The sequence below is a fragment of the Corvus hawaiiensis genome, chromosome 2, assembly GCF_020740725.1.
Source record: "Corvus hawaiiensis isolate bCorHaw1 chromosome 2, bCorHaw1.pri.cur, whole genome shotgun sequence".
NCBI classification, from domain to species: Eukaryota; Metazoa; Chordata; class Aves; order Passeriformes; family Corvidae; genus Corvus; species Corvus hawaiiensis.
The window spans coordinates 38,991,699-39,006,138 of record NC_063214.1 but is presented as its reverse complement, the minus strand read 5'-3'; the positions used below and the strand labels follow the sequence as shown (position 1 = coordinate 39,006,138).

General features: G+C 38.2%; 1 protein-coding gene across 7 annotated transcripts in view; it reads left to right on the top strand.

The window, feature by feature from the left end:
* Positions 1–13,489, top strand: part of GRM5 (glutamate metabotropic receptor 5) — a 248,284-nt gene extending 234,795 nt beyond the window's left edge. For all 7 annotated transcript variants that reach the window (XM_048294511.1, XM_048294510.1, XM_048294512.1 and 4 more), the window contains one exon: positions 6,008–13,489. In XM_048294511.1, the coding sequence (XP_048150468.1) occupies positions 6,008–6,830 (823 nt within the window). In that variant the 3' untranslated portion in view covers positions 6,831–13,489. The remainder of the gene's footprint in view (positions 1–6,007) is intronic.
* Positions 13,490–14,440: the final 951 nt, after the last annotated feature.

Below are 14,440 nucleotides of genomic sequence, written 5' to 3'. Positions count from 1 at the left end.
CTTTTATCCTTACATATTAAAGTCATTCATAAAAATGTCAGCTGGGATTTTCATGAGGAAAGGAGGTATCAACAGATTATATTTTGTGGAGTAATATAAATAATTGCTCTCACTGTTGACAACAGAAAACTACTCTGAAAAATAATTGCAAAAAAGTGTTTATTTCTAGAACTCAGGACGTGAAAAAATTATTTTTGCCTGTATCATTCCTCTTTTCTGTTTTGTTGTCATTTATCTCCATAGGAAAAGCAATATCAGAATAATTTAAACTAAATAACTTGAGTGATATATCACCAGCAGTATATTTGTGTGTGGCAGAATTGTCTTTTACCTAGGGAAACAATTACATAGGCATGTAGAGGTTTTCTTAAAAGCTTTTCAAAATCAGAGAAATGGTAACAACATAAAGCATTACAGTGGTAGAATTGACCTAGTTTAGACATCTTTGGTTCTGCACCCAATTATCCAGGTTGTCCTATATTTCTGGGAGAAACAAGAACTTGTGTCTTCATAGTTGTATATGGGAGTTCACCACTTCTACCATTTATTTAATTTCATTTCTTTAGCATGTTGCCAGGCACTAGCATTCTCCCAGGGATGAAGAACTTGGGTCACTAAAAGCAAAAGGAATAATGATCTGAGATTGCAAGTGACAAGATGAAAGAAAGTGCATAGGTGTCCCTACTTAAATTCATCACAGGTACACACACACACACACACGATCCCTTGTGAAGAACCAAGTTTTAAATAAGTCTACAAATAGCACACAAATCCTTTTCAGGCAGACTAATTATATCACTGAGTCTTTAATAAGGTTTCAGCAAATGAGTCTAAAAGGAAAACAGGTTCTTACTTATTTATTATTTATTCTTATTTACTTTGAATAACAAGAGTTCTCTTTGGCAGAAAGTTATATTGGCTGAGCCAAGTACAGAAGTTTATCCTGCTTACCACTGCCAGCTGCTTCTGGGGATAACACAGGAAGACTTCACCCTTAAATACAGGAGAACTCTGAACAGTGTTGGGGTTATACCTTAACTGCAACACTTCACCATTGAAACATCTGGGCATAAATTTGCCACCAATTTTAGCTCCATAAAATTTAGACCAGTGTTCTGAAATATGAACTTTCATTCATGGACTTACAAATTTAAGAATTTGAAATCATGCTTTACTGTAGTCACATGAGGACAAGTTGCAAACATATCATACATGTCCCATCAGATTATTGTCCTGTGTCTGTTTGCAGCTATACCACTTCAAATCTGGAGTTAGATATCCATATTAGTATGTGATAGAGAACAAAAATTCCCTTAAATGTTTGTATTAACCTATATAATTCCACTTATATTTTGGTTTCCACTGCTGAGTAATGCTATAAAACTATGAATTCCAACTTTTCTTGAAAAAAAATTAATTCCATAATTTTAAACTGATTTTCCAAGTTCAGTCAAAGATATTAAGAGAACAAGTGACTTATTTTCAAATTGCATAGGCTTTCAGTAACTGTACCCAGTACCAGTCCCCAGGCACCCATCATCAGAATTAATTTTAGCAACTCTGGGTAATTAATGAGAATGGCACCCTTGTTAAAATATGAGAGTTTTCAGCTGCTGTGTCTCTCAATTTCTCCTCCTGTTTTTCATTTCTTCTGCATTTTGAAGGACCTAACAAAACAAATTTGCTTCACTAGCACCTGGCTAAAGAAACCCTTGTGGCAGACCTATGCACTGTCTCATAAATAATCATACCACAGAGGAAAAAATGCTGCAACAAAACATCTACTACCTCAACCAAAACAAAAGATAATTCTAGACAGTTAAAAAAATATATGTGTAAAGGGAGAGGAATATTTTTTTTTACACCTAAGTGTATAAGAAGCAGTTAATACCCTTCATGGATATAGAAGAAAAGCCTTAAAGACAAAATTCAAGTGTCTCTAAAGAGATTCAGTAAGGGGAAAAAATGGCAAATAAAACTAATTGCTATTGTCTCATCAAGTGGTCAACTGTAGAAGAAATATTTGAAATAGCAGCTACTTCAGAAGTTCTTTCATTTTTTCCAATTTCATTTCTTGTACATATTATATCTTGGTAGGTCTAGCAGGCAGGGGAAAAGCCAGTCTATCAAAATCAAAGCAGTTTTTAGTAAAGACAATGGAGAAACAATTACTATGTCTGGTTCTCAGAAAATCTCTCTTGTGCATAAAGCTGAACCTTTAGCCTATAAAAAAGGAAATTAAAACAAAAAAATGTGCTGAAAATGGCTTTGTTTTACAAAAAAAAAGTTGCTAACATTTTGGTATCACTGATTGAGTTTGCTGCACTCTGCTCTATTCAGTGCAATGCGCCAGCAGAAGAGCAGAGTAGGGTAGAAAACTTTGTATTCAGCCAAACTTTGTAGTGGAATTCCTTTGGGAGTTCAAAAGTGCAATTCATCTGTTTTCAACTGAGGGAGCCAAAATCTGTTTACAAGAAAAATCAAAAATTTCACTGTCCTAGAATTTCCCATCATTGAAGAGTCAAGGCAGAGCTGGGCATAGTAAATGTAAACAATTCCATTCCTAGACATTCTAATGTATGTCTGTGATCTGTTTTTATTTCTCTGTTTTTAATATGTGGGCACTGCATGGTTTCCAGTTAACTTGACAGTGTTCCAATCAATACGCAGTTAGAGCAGGATCTTAAAGTATTATCACTGCAATTTATCCACAACCTAGTTTTATGCCAATATAAGAAAACAAGTGGTTCTCCTTTCACAGAGGCAATAAATGATTGCATACTTCAGTCTAGTGTTGACTTCCTAGTAAGCAGGTACCGCATGATAAAGCGTACGATATATTTCTGACAGGGAAATTCTTATTATTGCTTGGAAGGTTATTAGGACTTTAGCTATATGGCTCACTCCTTACTGTAAATTATTGAATCAAAAAGGTTGGAAAAGACCTCTGAGATCATCGAGTGCTATTGTAAACCCAACATCACTGTGTTCACCACTAAACCATTTTCCCAAGTGACACCTCCAAATGTGTTTTGAACACTTCCAGGGATGCTGACTCTACCACTTCCTTGGGGAACCTGTTCCAATGCCTCACCACCTATTCAGTGAATGGACCTTGTCTCCTACTCAGTTTTTAATATCAAGGAATTTACAATGAATAATGGTCAAGTCTTACAGGCTTTTGCACAAAATTTACATTAAACAGCAACTGGGTCTCCTTCAGAGCCCTAGGATCAACATGAGAGCCACATGCACAGATTACTCTTGGGCAGAGTACAAAAACAGTGAATGAGTGTATCAGCCAGACTGACCCAAACCCAAACTGAGATTCAGGAGGTTGGTGACTTGCTCCACTGAAGATTTAACTGTTAGCTTTCTTCCTTTCTTTGCCAAGGGCTAGATGCAAAACCAGATTTCATCCTTTCCCCTTCCCCAGGTTTTTCAGCCTCATATCTCTCCTTAATAATTGTCTCTTTAACTGTGACCAGGGAGGGGGGAACATGTTCCCTTTACAAACTCTTATTATCTGACCCTCAGGCCATGAAAATATCTACATGCATTTAGTACACATTTAAAGGGTTTGAACATCTGTACTAGGCCAGTGCTTGAAGTCAGGAGGGGTGCTAGAATATACCACTTTCTTTGGGCAAGCATTTCTATTTGCGTTGACCAATCCTTCATGTTAATGGCATTTATTTCACCCCTGTGGCAGGCAGGTCTGTTCAGATCCTTCTAAGACGTCACGAGCAGGACATGCAGGACTGGATCTATGTCCTCTCCTTCTGTCTGATCAAAGTTACAAGTGCCAGATCATTCTACCTCCTGGTCCAGGTCAAACTCAGCAACACCTGGGACAAGGCTTCATGGTCATCATACCGGAACTAGAGGCAAGATCTTGTCTGCCAAACAATCCAAATTCTGCTCCTGCTGCTGTCACTGAGCTGCCACTGAGCTCAGGACTCAGCATGACCAGTGAGCCAGGGCTCCCAAACAGTTCTCAACACCCACTGAGTATGTGTTGCAAGGAGACAAATGTATAGTCCTCAGTGGGAGCAGTTTTACTCTGGAAGGCATTCGTGCCAGCTCCTGTTCAGTCCAGAACCACACCCACAGTGTGATTGAATCAAAGAGTCAAAGTGAGCAGTGCTACAGGTTAGACTTTGCTTTTCCTTCTTGCTCTGATTGAGGTACAACAGAAGGAAGGGATTGTCTGAACAGCAAGTTACAAGCCACCAGCTGTTTTGCCTGGCATTTTGGGGACAGGGGCCTAACAGTCAACTTCCAAGACATGAATAACATCCTGGTGATCATTGCAGCAAAAGGGTGAACTCATATGTACTTATACAGATCATTTCCCAGTCTACCCTCTCTTAAAGTACCCATTGTTTTACATTGTGTTTGTCTACTGGATTCTGTCATGCTGTTTTTGAAGGCGAAAACTGTTGGCATATGTTGTGTTACATGATCCATCGTAATTTCATGTAACATAATCACAGATGTGAACCCACGAGGAGGTTTTGTTTTACACTCAGCGTGCAACTTTTTCTTTAGATGACCAGAAGAGCTATTAAATTGATAGTTTGAGGCAAGCCTCCACAGGAAGGCTGGTATAAAGTCATCTGTATTCAGTAAACTATGTGCTTTGCAAACTGTTATGCTGCAGGCTAACATGTGAGGATATCTATCGCAGACTTAAAAAGCAAACAAAAATCAAATTTGCAATAATCTGCCAGGGTGTCCAATGTTGTTGTCTTTTCAAAAATCCTAAATGACTATAGCAAATATTTAGGAAACCAAAGCAAATCGTCTAAAGTTTTGATGCATTTTATATATAAATCATGTTTATTTGTATGTGGAGACTGTTTTTTCTGTTGACATCATTTCAGAGTCATTGTCTGTTTCAGCTAAGAAATATTTCTAATATCTTCCTTATTTCCAAGAACTATATGTTAATGTATGTATGAACATCAGCTCATCAGACTGAGGAAGATGTAAAAGGAAATATTGTGTGTTTATAAAGGCCACAGTTGGCTTTTCTCAGGTATCAAGAGGAGAAAAATAAGCAACTTTGATAAAGAGCAGAGTATGATGGGATCTAAAGAGAATTTACCCTAAAAGGACTTATTTTGCAGAAAAGTGGAGCAAAATGTTTATTGCTGTCTCCAAACTCAGGTCACCATGAGCAGCTGCTTGTATAGCTTGTCAGGTATTTATTTCCTACTAGGAATATAGTTTCATTCTCTGAGCCAACCTGCAATTAAAAAAAAAAATATTTCTTTTGTCTAGTGGCATCTAGCTTGCCAAGTACCTCAATGAAGAAGAAGTTACCCATTAGAAGTGTCTCTCTACCTACAACCAGTATAACGCCTTTCTGTGTATTGCTCCAATACTTCCAAGTGGTGGGATACCAAGAGATTTTTTTCCCCAGCCTTAACAGATTACACTTCTTCATCTCCCAGTCTGTAATCTCTGCCCCATACCAGGAATCCATGTTCAGAACACTATACAAAGCTCCTTACCACTGAAAGCTCCCAGGCCAGCCCACATACCTGCCCCCTGCAATCTAGCTAATCCAGGTCTCTCACTCAATCTCTTCAAACATTTAATTCTTCCTCACTCCTCCACACATCCCTCAGTCCCACAGCCCCTCTTCCTGACACCAGTCCAACAGAAGGGAAGCCATCAAGCTTCTCCCTCCCCCAGGATGGACACTGTCTATGTCCCAATGGCCTCAACAGAGGGGTCAGCAGTGGCCCTGAACTAGCACAGAACAGGTGATGGCTGGATGCACAAGTGGCCTGTGAAATGAGCTGGCACACTGCTTGTTTTCCTAGAACATACAGGTTAAAATGATAGATATAGATATATTGTGATCGATATAGATGAAATCACAGTCAGCTTTATGATGAATATAAGGTCTGAAATACCATATACCCATGGTATAGGTACAGGGACTATATCTTTAACATTGATGCAAGTTACCATCTTATCTTGTTTGTGTTTACAGCTCTAATGGGAAATCAGTTTCCTGGGCCCAGAATGAGAAAAGCAGCCGAGGAGCACACCTTTGGCAGCGGTTGTCAGTCCACATCAACAAAAAAGAGAACCCCAACCAAACTGCAGTGATCAAGCCTTTCTCTAAAAGCACAGATAGTAGCCGACACAGTAGCAGCGCTACATTTCCCGAGGCGAGTGCCAAAACGCTTTATGACGTTTCGGAAGCCGAAGAGCAATACCCAGCTCAGTACCGACCACAGACTCCCTCACCAATCAGCACTTTGAGCCACAGAACTGCCTCTGTCAGCCGAACAGAAGATGATGCCCCTACCTTCCAGTCAGAACCTCCTCAGCGAAGTAGCTCCTCTCAAGGCTCCCTCATGGAGCAGATCAGTAGTGTCGTTACTCGCTTCACAGCCAATATCAGCGAGCTGAACTCTATGATGCTTTCAACATCTACTCCAGGGACAATGGGGGCTGCTCCTCTCTGCTCTTCATACCTGATTCCACGGGAAATCCAGCTCCCTACAACAATGACCACGCTTGCAGAGATCCAACCTCTTCCTGCCATTGAAGTCAATGGCGCTTCACAGTCTGCTAGGAAAGCTTCAAATGACAGCATCAAAGAAGGCACTTCAGAGACCCCAGCAGCCAAGCAAGACCTGGAGGAGTTGGTGGCTTTAACTCCTCCTTCTCCTTTTAGAGACTCCATCGATTCTGGAAGTGCATCTCCCAGCTCTCCGGCTTCTGAATCAGCTCTCTGCATCCCGTCCTCTCCCAAATACGACACACTCCTCATCAGAGATTATACTCAAAGTTCTTCTTCGCTGTGAATGTAGTTCAAGACGATGTTGGATCTCAACAACTACAAGCAAGTAGTGAGGGGACAGCCAAGTCTTCAAGATCTCCAGTGTTTATGCAGACAGAGTGAGAGGCATTGGGTCATCTTGTGAGAAGTGGAAGGGAAGAAGAGGAATTACTTGAGAAGTGGAAACATCAGATTAATTATGCTGATTTAAAGACAAAATGACTCTTGGCAGATTATCGTGGCCTTAAAAAAACATGGGCTTTTCAGAAACACTGAATCTATTTTTGAGGGCTTATAAGGAGTCTGTTAATCCAGTTACATACCAAGTGCTTTGCTTTAGTATTACAATGAACTGTGTGTACAATATAGGGGACGGGGGAACTAGATTGTAAACAACTGTACAATGGTTTGTTTGTTTACTCTGATCCCTTACCCAGAAGTGAACCTTGATCTTTTATCAAGAATAGAAGACCAAACATTGAATGTACATTTTCTAACAGACTCAAATCTGGGACCAACCTGTCAAGCTATCTTTCTTTTTTTTTTTTCTATGAAGATCTCAAAAAGCAGTAATGTATGTTCAATAACTACAAAACTTTTTGCTGAAGAATATTGTGTCTGTGGTACGTTACACGTGGATAACACTAAGCTGAGGCTTTGCAGTGAGTGACTGCAATACGGAGGGCTTTACAAGTGACTTCTCAACCTACACATTTGTTTATGAAATTCTCTTCTATCAGTATCAAAAGTTCAATTTATTAACATTGGATTCACCTTCACAACAACAAAACCCAAGGAAGATTTCCTGACTATTTCACCATGTTGCCAACTAATAATGAAGTAGCAAAAAATATTTTCTGGAGTACTGTTTTGTAATTCCCTTATCAGGGCAAGTTGTTGAGGTGAATATTCTCTTTCTAGCAGCACTACCAAGCTATATTATAGCTGCACTCCCTACTGAAATTAACACATTTTTATGGACATTCTCGTGATAATGTTACCAGTTAAAATACTTGCTCAGATTCCCATCTTTGCTTGTAAGGAACAGGTAAACACCCTAAGGAGTTTCTCCATCCTTTGAACGACAGAATTCTAGGATACCAATTTGGATTATGACGAATGCTAACTGCCAGTGGAAAGGTTGTCATAATCATAATTTATATATATATATAGGGAAAAAACCCCTGTGTCAAAGTCTGCTTAGAGGTTATTAAGCTGCTCTTTAATAAGCAACAATTTTAAACTTTGTTTTGCTGCTGATGCCTTGCAGCTATGAACAGTGACAAAAAAAAAAAAAGAAAAAAATACATTCAAAGCAATACAGAGTAAAGGTTAAAACAGAGAAGACCTAATGAGATATGAACCAACAGATTCTTTGTTTCTTAGCAACTCACAGAAGAAACAAGGGGATTCCTCATATTTTTTTTCCTATATCAAGGTAGTACAGTTTAGTGCACTTCATACTGTCACAGCACTTTTTTAATAAAGGCAGGGAAGAGTTTTAAAGTTTGAATAGTAGCTAAATAATTTTTGATAGGTGTAGTTACATAGAACTTGTAAGTCAGACCCTAAACGCACACTGTATTGGCTCTCTTCTTCATGACATAGCTGTCCTCAGGTGCCAAACTTTTATGGGTTTGTTTTATTTTATTGAAGGATAGCACGAAGTGATGAGTAATGTACTTCAATTCAAAGTTGAGTTGATGTAGCCTTATATAGAAGACAGCATCAAGGAAGGGAGCCTTGAAATAAGGCTGCTATATTTTATTTTCAAAACCTTTAGATCTTGTTTCTTCGAAGAAAACAAATATTTTGTAATCAAAATTCATACCTCCTTTTCCTCCCCCATGTTCAAAATAATAAATATTTGATCAAACAAGTAAAAGATGAAAGCACATTCACATACTTTAGCAAAGAGTATTTTCTGTTCCTTTGGGATGCTTGTTTTACTATTATGTGTTGCACCCCAATTTGCTGCTCAACAACATTTAAGAATGAAAAGTAATAGATGACTGAATCCAGACCAGCACCTCACAGAGATATTCTAGTGACTCTAGAGCCAGGCAGTGTTATCCAATTGCAGTCTGGGCATGCTTGCTTTGTCAGGTACAGTCATTTATCAGCTTTGCCTATAGCATGAACAGGCAGGTCACAAAACAGCTCTACTCCAGAAGGCAGATCCCTACACTAAGGCATGACTGAAGGTCCTTGTTGCCCCTATGCAGTTCTTGCCTCCTCGCATGACTGATCAGCGTGGACTCAGTTCTGTGCAGCTGCATGGTTCCCAGACCAGAGCTCAGTTTTACCCCCTTGGTTCACAGTACTAGCATGTCTCATCATTCCCTAGCTGTCCATGTCTTCAGGAGAAAGCGTCTTCTGTCACAGGTCACAACCCACATTTAAGGGAAAAGCATGTCCAATCAGTCTGTGATACAAACCTCCTCCTTAAGGGAGTTTAGACCACTGAAATGTTGTTCGTGGACAACTTATATGACAATATTAGTCTCCCATCAGTGCAATAATGTTTTAATAGAAACAGAGTGTACTGAGATAGTTAATGTGAATTTCAAAGGGATGCTATTACTATCTGTTCTCTTATACTTCAAATTATTGAACAATATTCTTACAAGAACATCCTCCACCTTGATCTTTCCTGTTCCTGTAGTCTGTTCTTATGGTGGTGGACAATTAATATAATTATATTCCTGTTAAAATCTGTGAGTTTCACTGCACTGTGAAATAATCAGCAGTGGAAGTAAGGATTATACAGACAAATATAAAAATGTTTCCTTAAATACAAAGCTAGTAAAAAGGAGTGAAAAATAGAAACTGTCAAGCTCAGCATAAATATACCTCTTCTGCTCTCAAATGGCGCCATCCTGGCCATAGCTATTGCTCAGAGCTTCCTGACAATGTTAATGTATACTGTCACGATGATATAGGTATGAGGATGCACCATGTGCCCACACACACAAAATCCTCAATCTAACACCTGAATGCATGTTTTAAGAGCCTAAAACCCTACTGTTGTGCAACCCAAATTTTAAACAATTTTGCTCACTCTCAGAGGAGTCATGTATCTTTTGCATATCCATTAGGTACAGCAGAAATTTTAATTGCACAAGGAACCATGGATGGACCCTGCTGGGATAGTACCCTCTTGGAGTCAGTCTATTTTTAATGAAAGGTAGGGCAACCTTAGGGGCATTTAAAGAAGGCAGAATCCACTTTAATTGTACAGGCTAGAATACATCAACATCACTTTGTATGATGTGTTTGAACTTCAACAAAGGGAGGAAAGGTTTTCTGGAAAAGAAAGCAACAATGGTGTAATGCCTGTAGTAATAATACAAATGAGCCCAGTGGGAGATTTGCAAGACTGGAAAGTTCTTTAGGAGAAGCCAGTGGATTTGACACAAGAGAAAAAAATAATACAAATGGCAGACATCATGACTTCATTATTCTGTTTGTATGCTAGTCTCTGTCTAGGACATTACGATATAGTGGCAGGAGTTTTCAGACATAAATGCAAAAGTTACAATCATGAACACTTTTCAATCTAACTAAAGAATGTGTAAGTACCAACTGAATGGCTTGAAATTTGCCTTCCAATTTAGTGCTGCTGCCAGAAAGGGAATTAAAGGATTTGAAACTATTGTCATTCTTGACTGCAGGGACCTCAAAAAAATCTCTTCTTTCTTTTGTGCGCCAGGCCAACCCTAAAGAGTGATGGTGTAACCACCTCTGATCTGTGCTCTTGAAATAAAGTGAGTCACTCTGGCAGACCAGTTGGGAAGGTCTTTGCAATACTGAAGAACTGTATTTTTAAATTGTCTCTGAAGAATGATTGCATGACTTTGAAGATGTGCTTCCTTGTACTTCTATCTGAACATTTGGTGCCTAGACTCATGCAGATACCTTAGACCAGAGATTTTTAGGCCACAGTCCACAAATCAGTTGCTGATGTTTCATGGGACCCTGGTTGATCACAAGGTGCTGGCTTCTTCCATTGATTTCCAGCTACAAAAGTGAGATAGAAACTAAATGCTAATTAAAAAAAACTGTTAAAAGTTCTACAAGAGAAAAAAAAATGTTATGTTAGTTTGCTTGGATGTTTATTCAGTTGCTGTGTTTGTAAAGGAAAACTTTTGTTAAAAACTGGGAGAATAAGATATCAAAAGAAAGTAAATGGGAAGGCCAGTTCATGATTCTCACTCTGGATGATAGCAGAGTTCCCCTGGGAATGTTTTCTTTAGTGTGCAAGACCAAACTGAAAGACAGCACATCTGTGGGTGTAAGTTCTGTAAAGGAAAGTGTGCAACCTTGTTATTCTGCTGAATACACCATTTATGAGGTGAGAGGATAAAAGATGACAGCAACAGACAGCATACAAAAGAGTTGGTTCCTTAGGGAAATCAGAGCACCATGCTCAGGATTAATAATGTGGCCATGACTTTTTTATTGTGTTGGAGACCACTGCCAGGGATGACTAAAAAAAAATACTTTGGAGCCTAAAGTTTGGATTTCAGTAGAATGTAATACCTACATTTTGAGCTCAATTTAAAAATAACTATTCAAATGCCACCTTAATCTAGCATCTAGCACAGTATGTCTGTGTATGCTCAGAACTAGCCTGATCATCACACATCTAAGGATACCTAACTCATGTTAAAACCCTTCAGGGATGCAGAAAACACTGCTTCTTAAGTTAAATCCCTATATATCCCATGAGAGAGGACAGAGAATGCATAGTACAGTTTCCTGGCTGCAAAGTGCTCTAATGACTCAGTGTTGAGACCCTCTGTTCATTTCCCTTCACAGGACAGAAACAAATTCAAGAGTATTGCAGTGGAAAAGGAACAGTGAAACCTGATAAGATAAACACTGAATAAAATTAGAGATCATATATGACCACTTAATATAAAATACTTTAAAAATCTCTGGAGCAGAGACAAGGTGAGTATTTTAACTCCAAAGAAGTGGCGGCAACCTTTTGTCTGGGCTACGTATTGGCTAAAAAGAAAGTTAAATGCTTCCCTGAAAAGAGTTTTAGTGACAGGAGGGAAAGATGTGCCCTTCGATAACTTTGTATCTGCAGAAATCTTGTCTTCCATCTGGAGTTCTCAGACCCCTTCCTGGAAAGGAGAGATTGAGTCTTCTTGGATAGGTGAAGGAATTAAACTTGAGGTTCCTACTTCTCTGACACTGCAGAAAAAGGGATCCATTTAATTTTCCTCCAGCCACAAAGGTGACCTGAAACAAAATGCATAGTTGTCTCCAAAAATTGATCCCAGTGGAAAATTAGCATTTTCTGCACATTGCATTTCCATACTGGCTCAAATAGAGTATTCCTAGACATCTCTTTCCTTGTTGTGTTGCTTTCCTGGGCACTAGCTCTTCTCACAAACTCCACAGCAAGGTTAGATATTTAACAAAAGGTCCTGACCTCCACACTAGAGCAAAAAAACCTATTTATTACACGGAATAATTTTAAGTGGTGAAGTCCTTTGCTGGCATTGACCCTTAATCTATTGAGGTCAATGGAATCATTCCTGATTAATATGCATGTAAAGAAAATCAAAGTTGGATAGTGGCCACTGAAGTCTAGATTTTGGCTATTTGTTCTGCAGAGAATGGTAATGACAGGATGTGCTTCCCACTCTCTTTTGAATCAAACAGCAGAGGGATTTTATTAGGTTCATTCCTGAAGCTAGGCTTGGTGAATAGGTCCTTCCTGCCATTCATCTTTATCATTCCTACTTTATCTGGTAGCCCAATGGGAAAATCACCCTCTAACTAAATGTGTTAAGGGATGTGAGAGAACATGTCCAAAAATAAGCAACAGGTGACAGTTTTCTGGCAGTTTCATGAATCTCCTAAAAGGAAGTCAATACTCTCCAAGAGCATCATTCATCTGCTACCCATTTGAGTGTGTAGCTCATTTAGTAAACACTTAAGTTGAATTACCTGAACTCACTTTTTTTGCGGTGGTTTATTATTACATTCTCAGTAAAAATCTCTGCAATTGCCACTTACAATTTTATACTGTGAAAAGAAAAAGAGATACAGACCAGTGAAGCATAAAGGTAAGTAAAAAATTCATCTGGGTGATGAATTGGTGTATATGGCTGGTTTTGTCTCACCTGAGCAATGACAGTACTAACAAACAATAATCATTAAGTCACTCCGATCTGCCAAATGGGAACAAATATACTATGTATATTACATGTACTAATAGGATTATATGGCAGCTGCTGGTGGTATTTGTAATTAGAAATCTATATAGAATATAGATGTTTTAGAGAGACGGTGCCAATTCCAAAAGATTTGTGTGGGCTACAAGTGCTTGTAATTATTTTTTTTTAATTTGCTAATAACTTATGAAGAACTGGTTTCAAACATTCTGTGACTGTTTGTTCTTTTTTATGTTGTTGCTGCTTATACTATTAAAACATAGAGAATGTAAAGTTATTATTTTGATGTGAACTGAAAATGATTTTTCATAAAATTTAACATTTTTATCAGCTTTGGTTTGCTTTCTACCTGTACAAATGTAATTTATTTTAGCATTGAAGAACACACTTGCTTGTTTCTCAATTGTCTACATCATGTTATAGTTGGTGTTTATGTAGAGTCAGGTACTTTTTGAACAGTATTAAAAAAAATCTGTGATATGACTGAAAACTGGATTTTTTTTTTTCTCCAAAACCCTTACAGATAGGTTTTCAGTGCATTTTTCTGCCTATACACAAACTCTTGAATTATAATCTTTCTCTCTTTTTCTCTCCCTCTCTGTTGTTTTAAAGGATTAACATTTATGGTATCATAGTTACATAACGCTCTAGTATAGTTTGATCTTTGTCTTTTGAGGCAAACACAATCGCATTGATGAGGCATATATAGATTTGCAAACTGAGAGGAAATAGTAAAATAATCTGCTCTTGAGCAACAGAAAACAAAACTGTTCAACTTAGAATCATATATCAAAACATTATTTTTATAGATATTGTAAGAAACGACTTTACTTCTACCATTGTAGGTTCACATCTAATCTTGAACTGCAAAAAAAATCAGAGAAAATTTTTTATATCCTTTAACAATTTGGTTTCTAGTGCTCTGTCTTTGTGACAGCTAGGAATAAATGTCTTATCTTGGCTACATTCTGTTTCCAGCCAATAGATTCTGTTATACATTCCCTGCTAAATGCTTAAAAAAAACCAAACCAAAGCCACAACTCAAAAAAACCCATACCCACACAAAAAAAAAACCCAAAAAACAACACAAAACCCCCCACAGAAAACAAAATAAAAAGAAACCCCAAACCAACCAACCAAACAAATAACAAATAAACCCCACAGAACAAAACCAACTTTCTAGTTTGGAAATCCTCTCCATCCCATTCCAAAATCTGGGGTTTGTAATAGTCTTAATATTCTTACATAGACTGACATGAATTTGGAATAACTACAATGCATGCAGTGAAATGCAGAGTGTGAACTGCAGCACTCAGATAAAAGACTATTATACACATTATTTTCTAAGCACGTCTCTAGAGAAACTGCTGAATCAGTTTATTTGCAGTTGAAAAACCAAGGGGAATAATTTGCAACACAATGGTAGGTAAAGTGCCCAGCT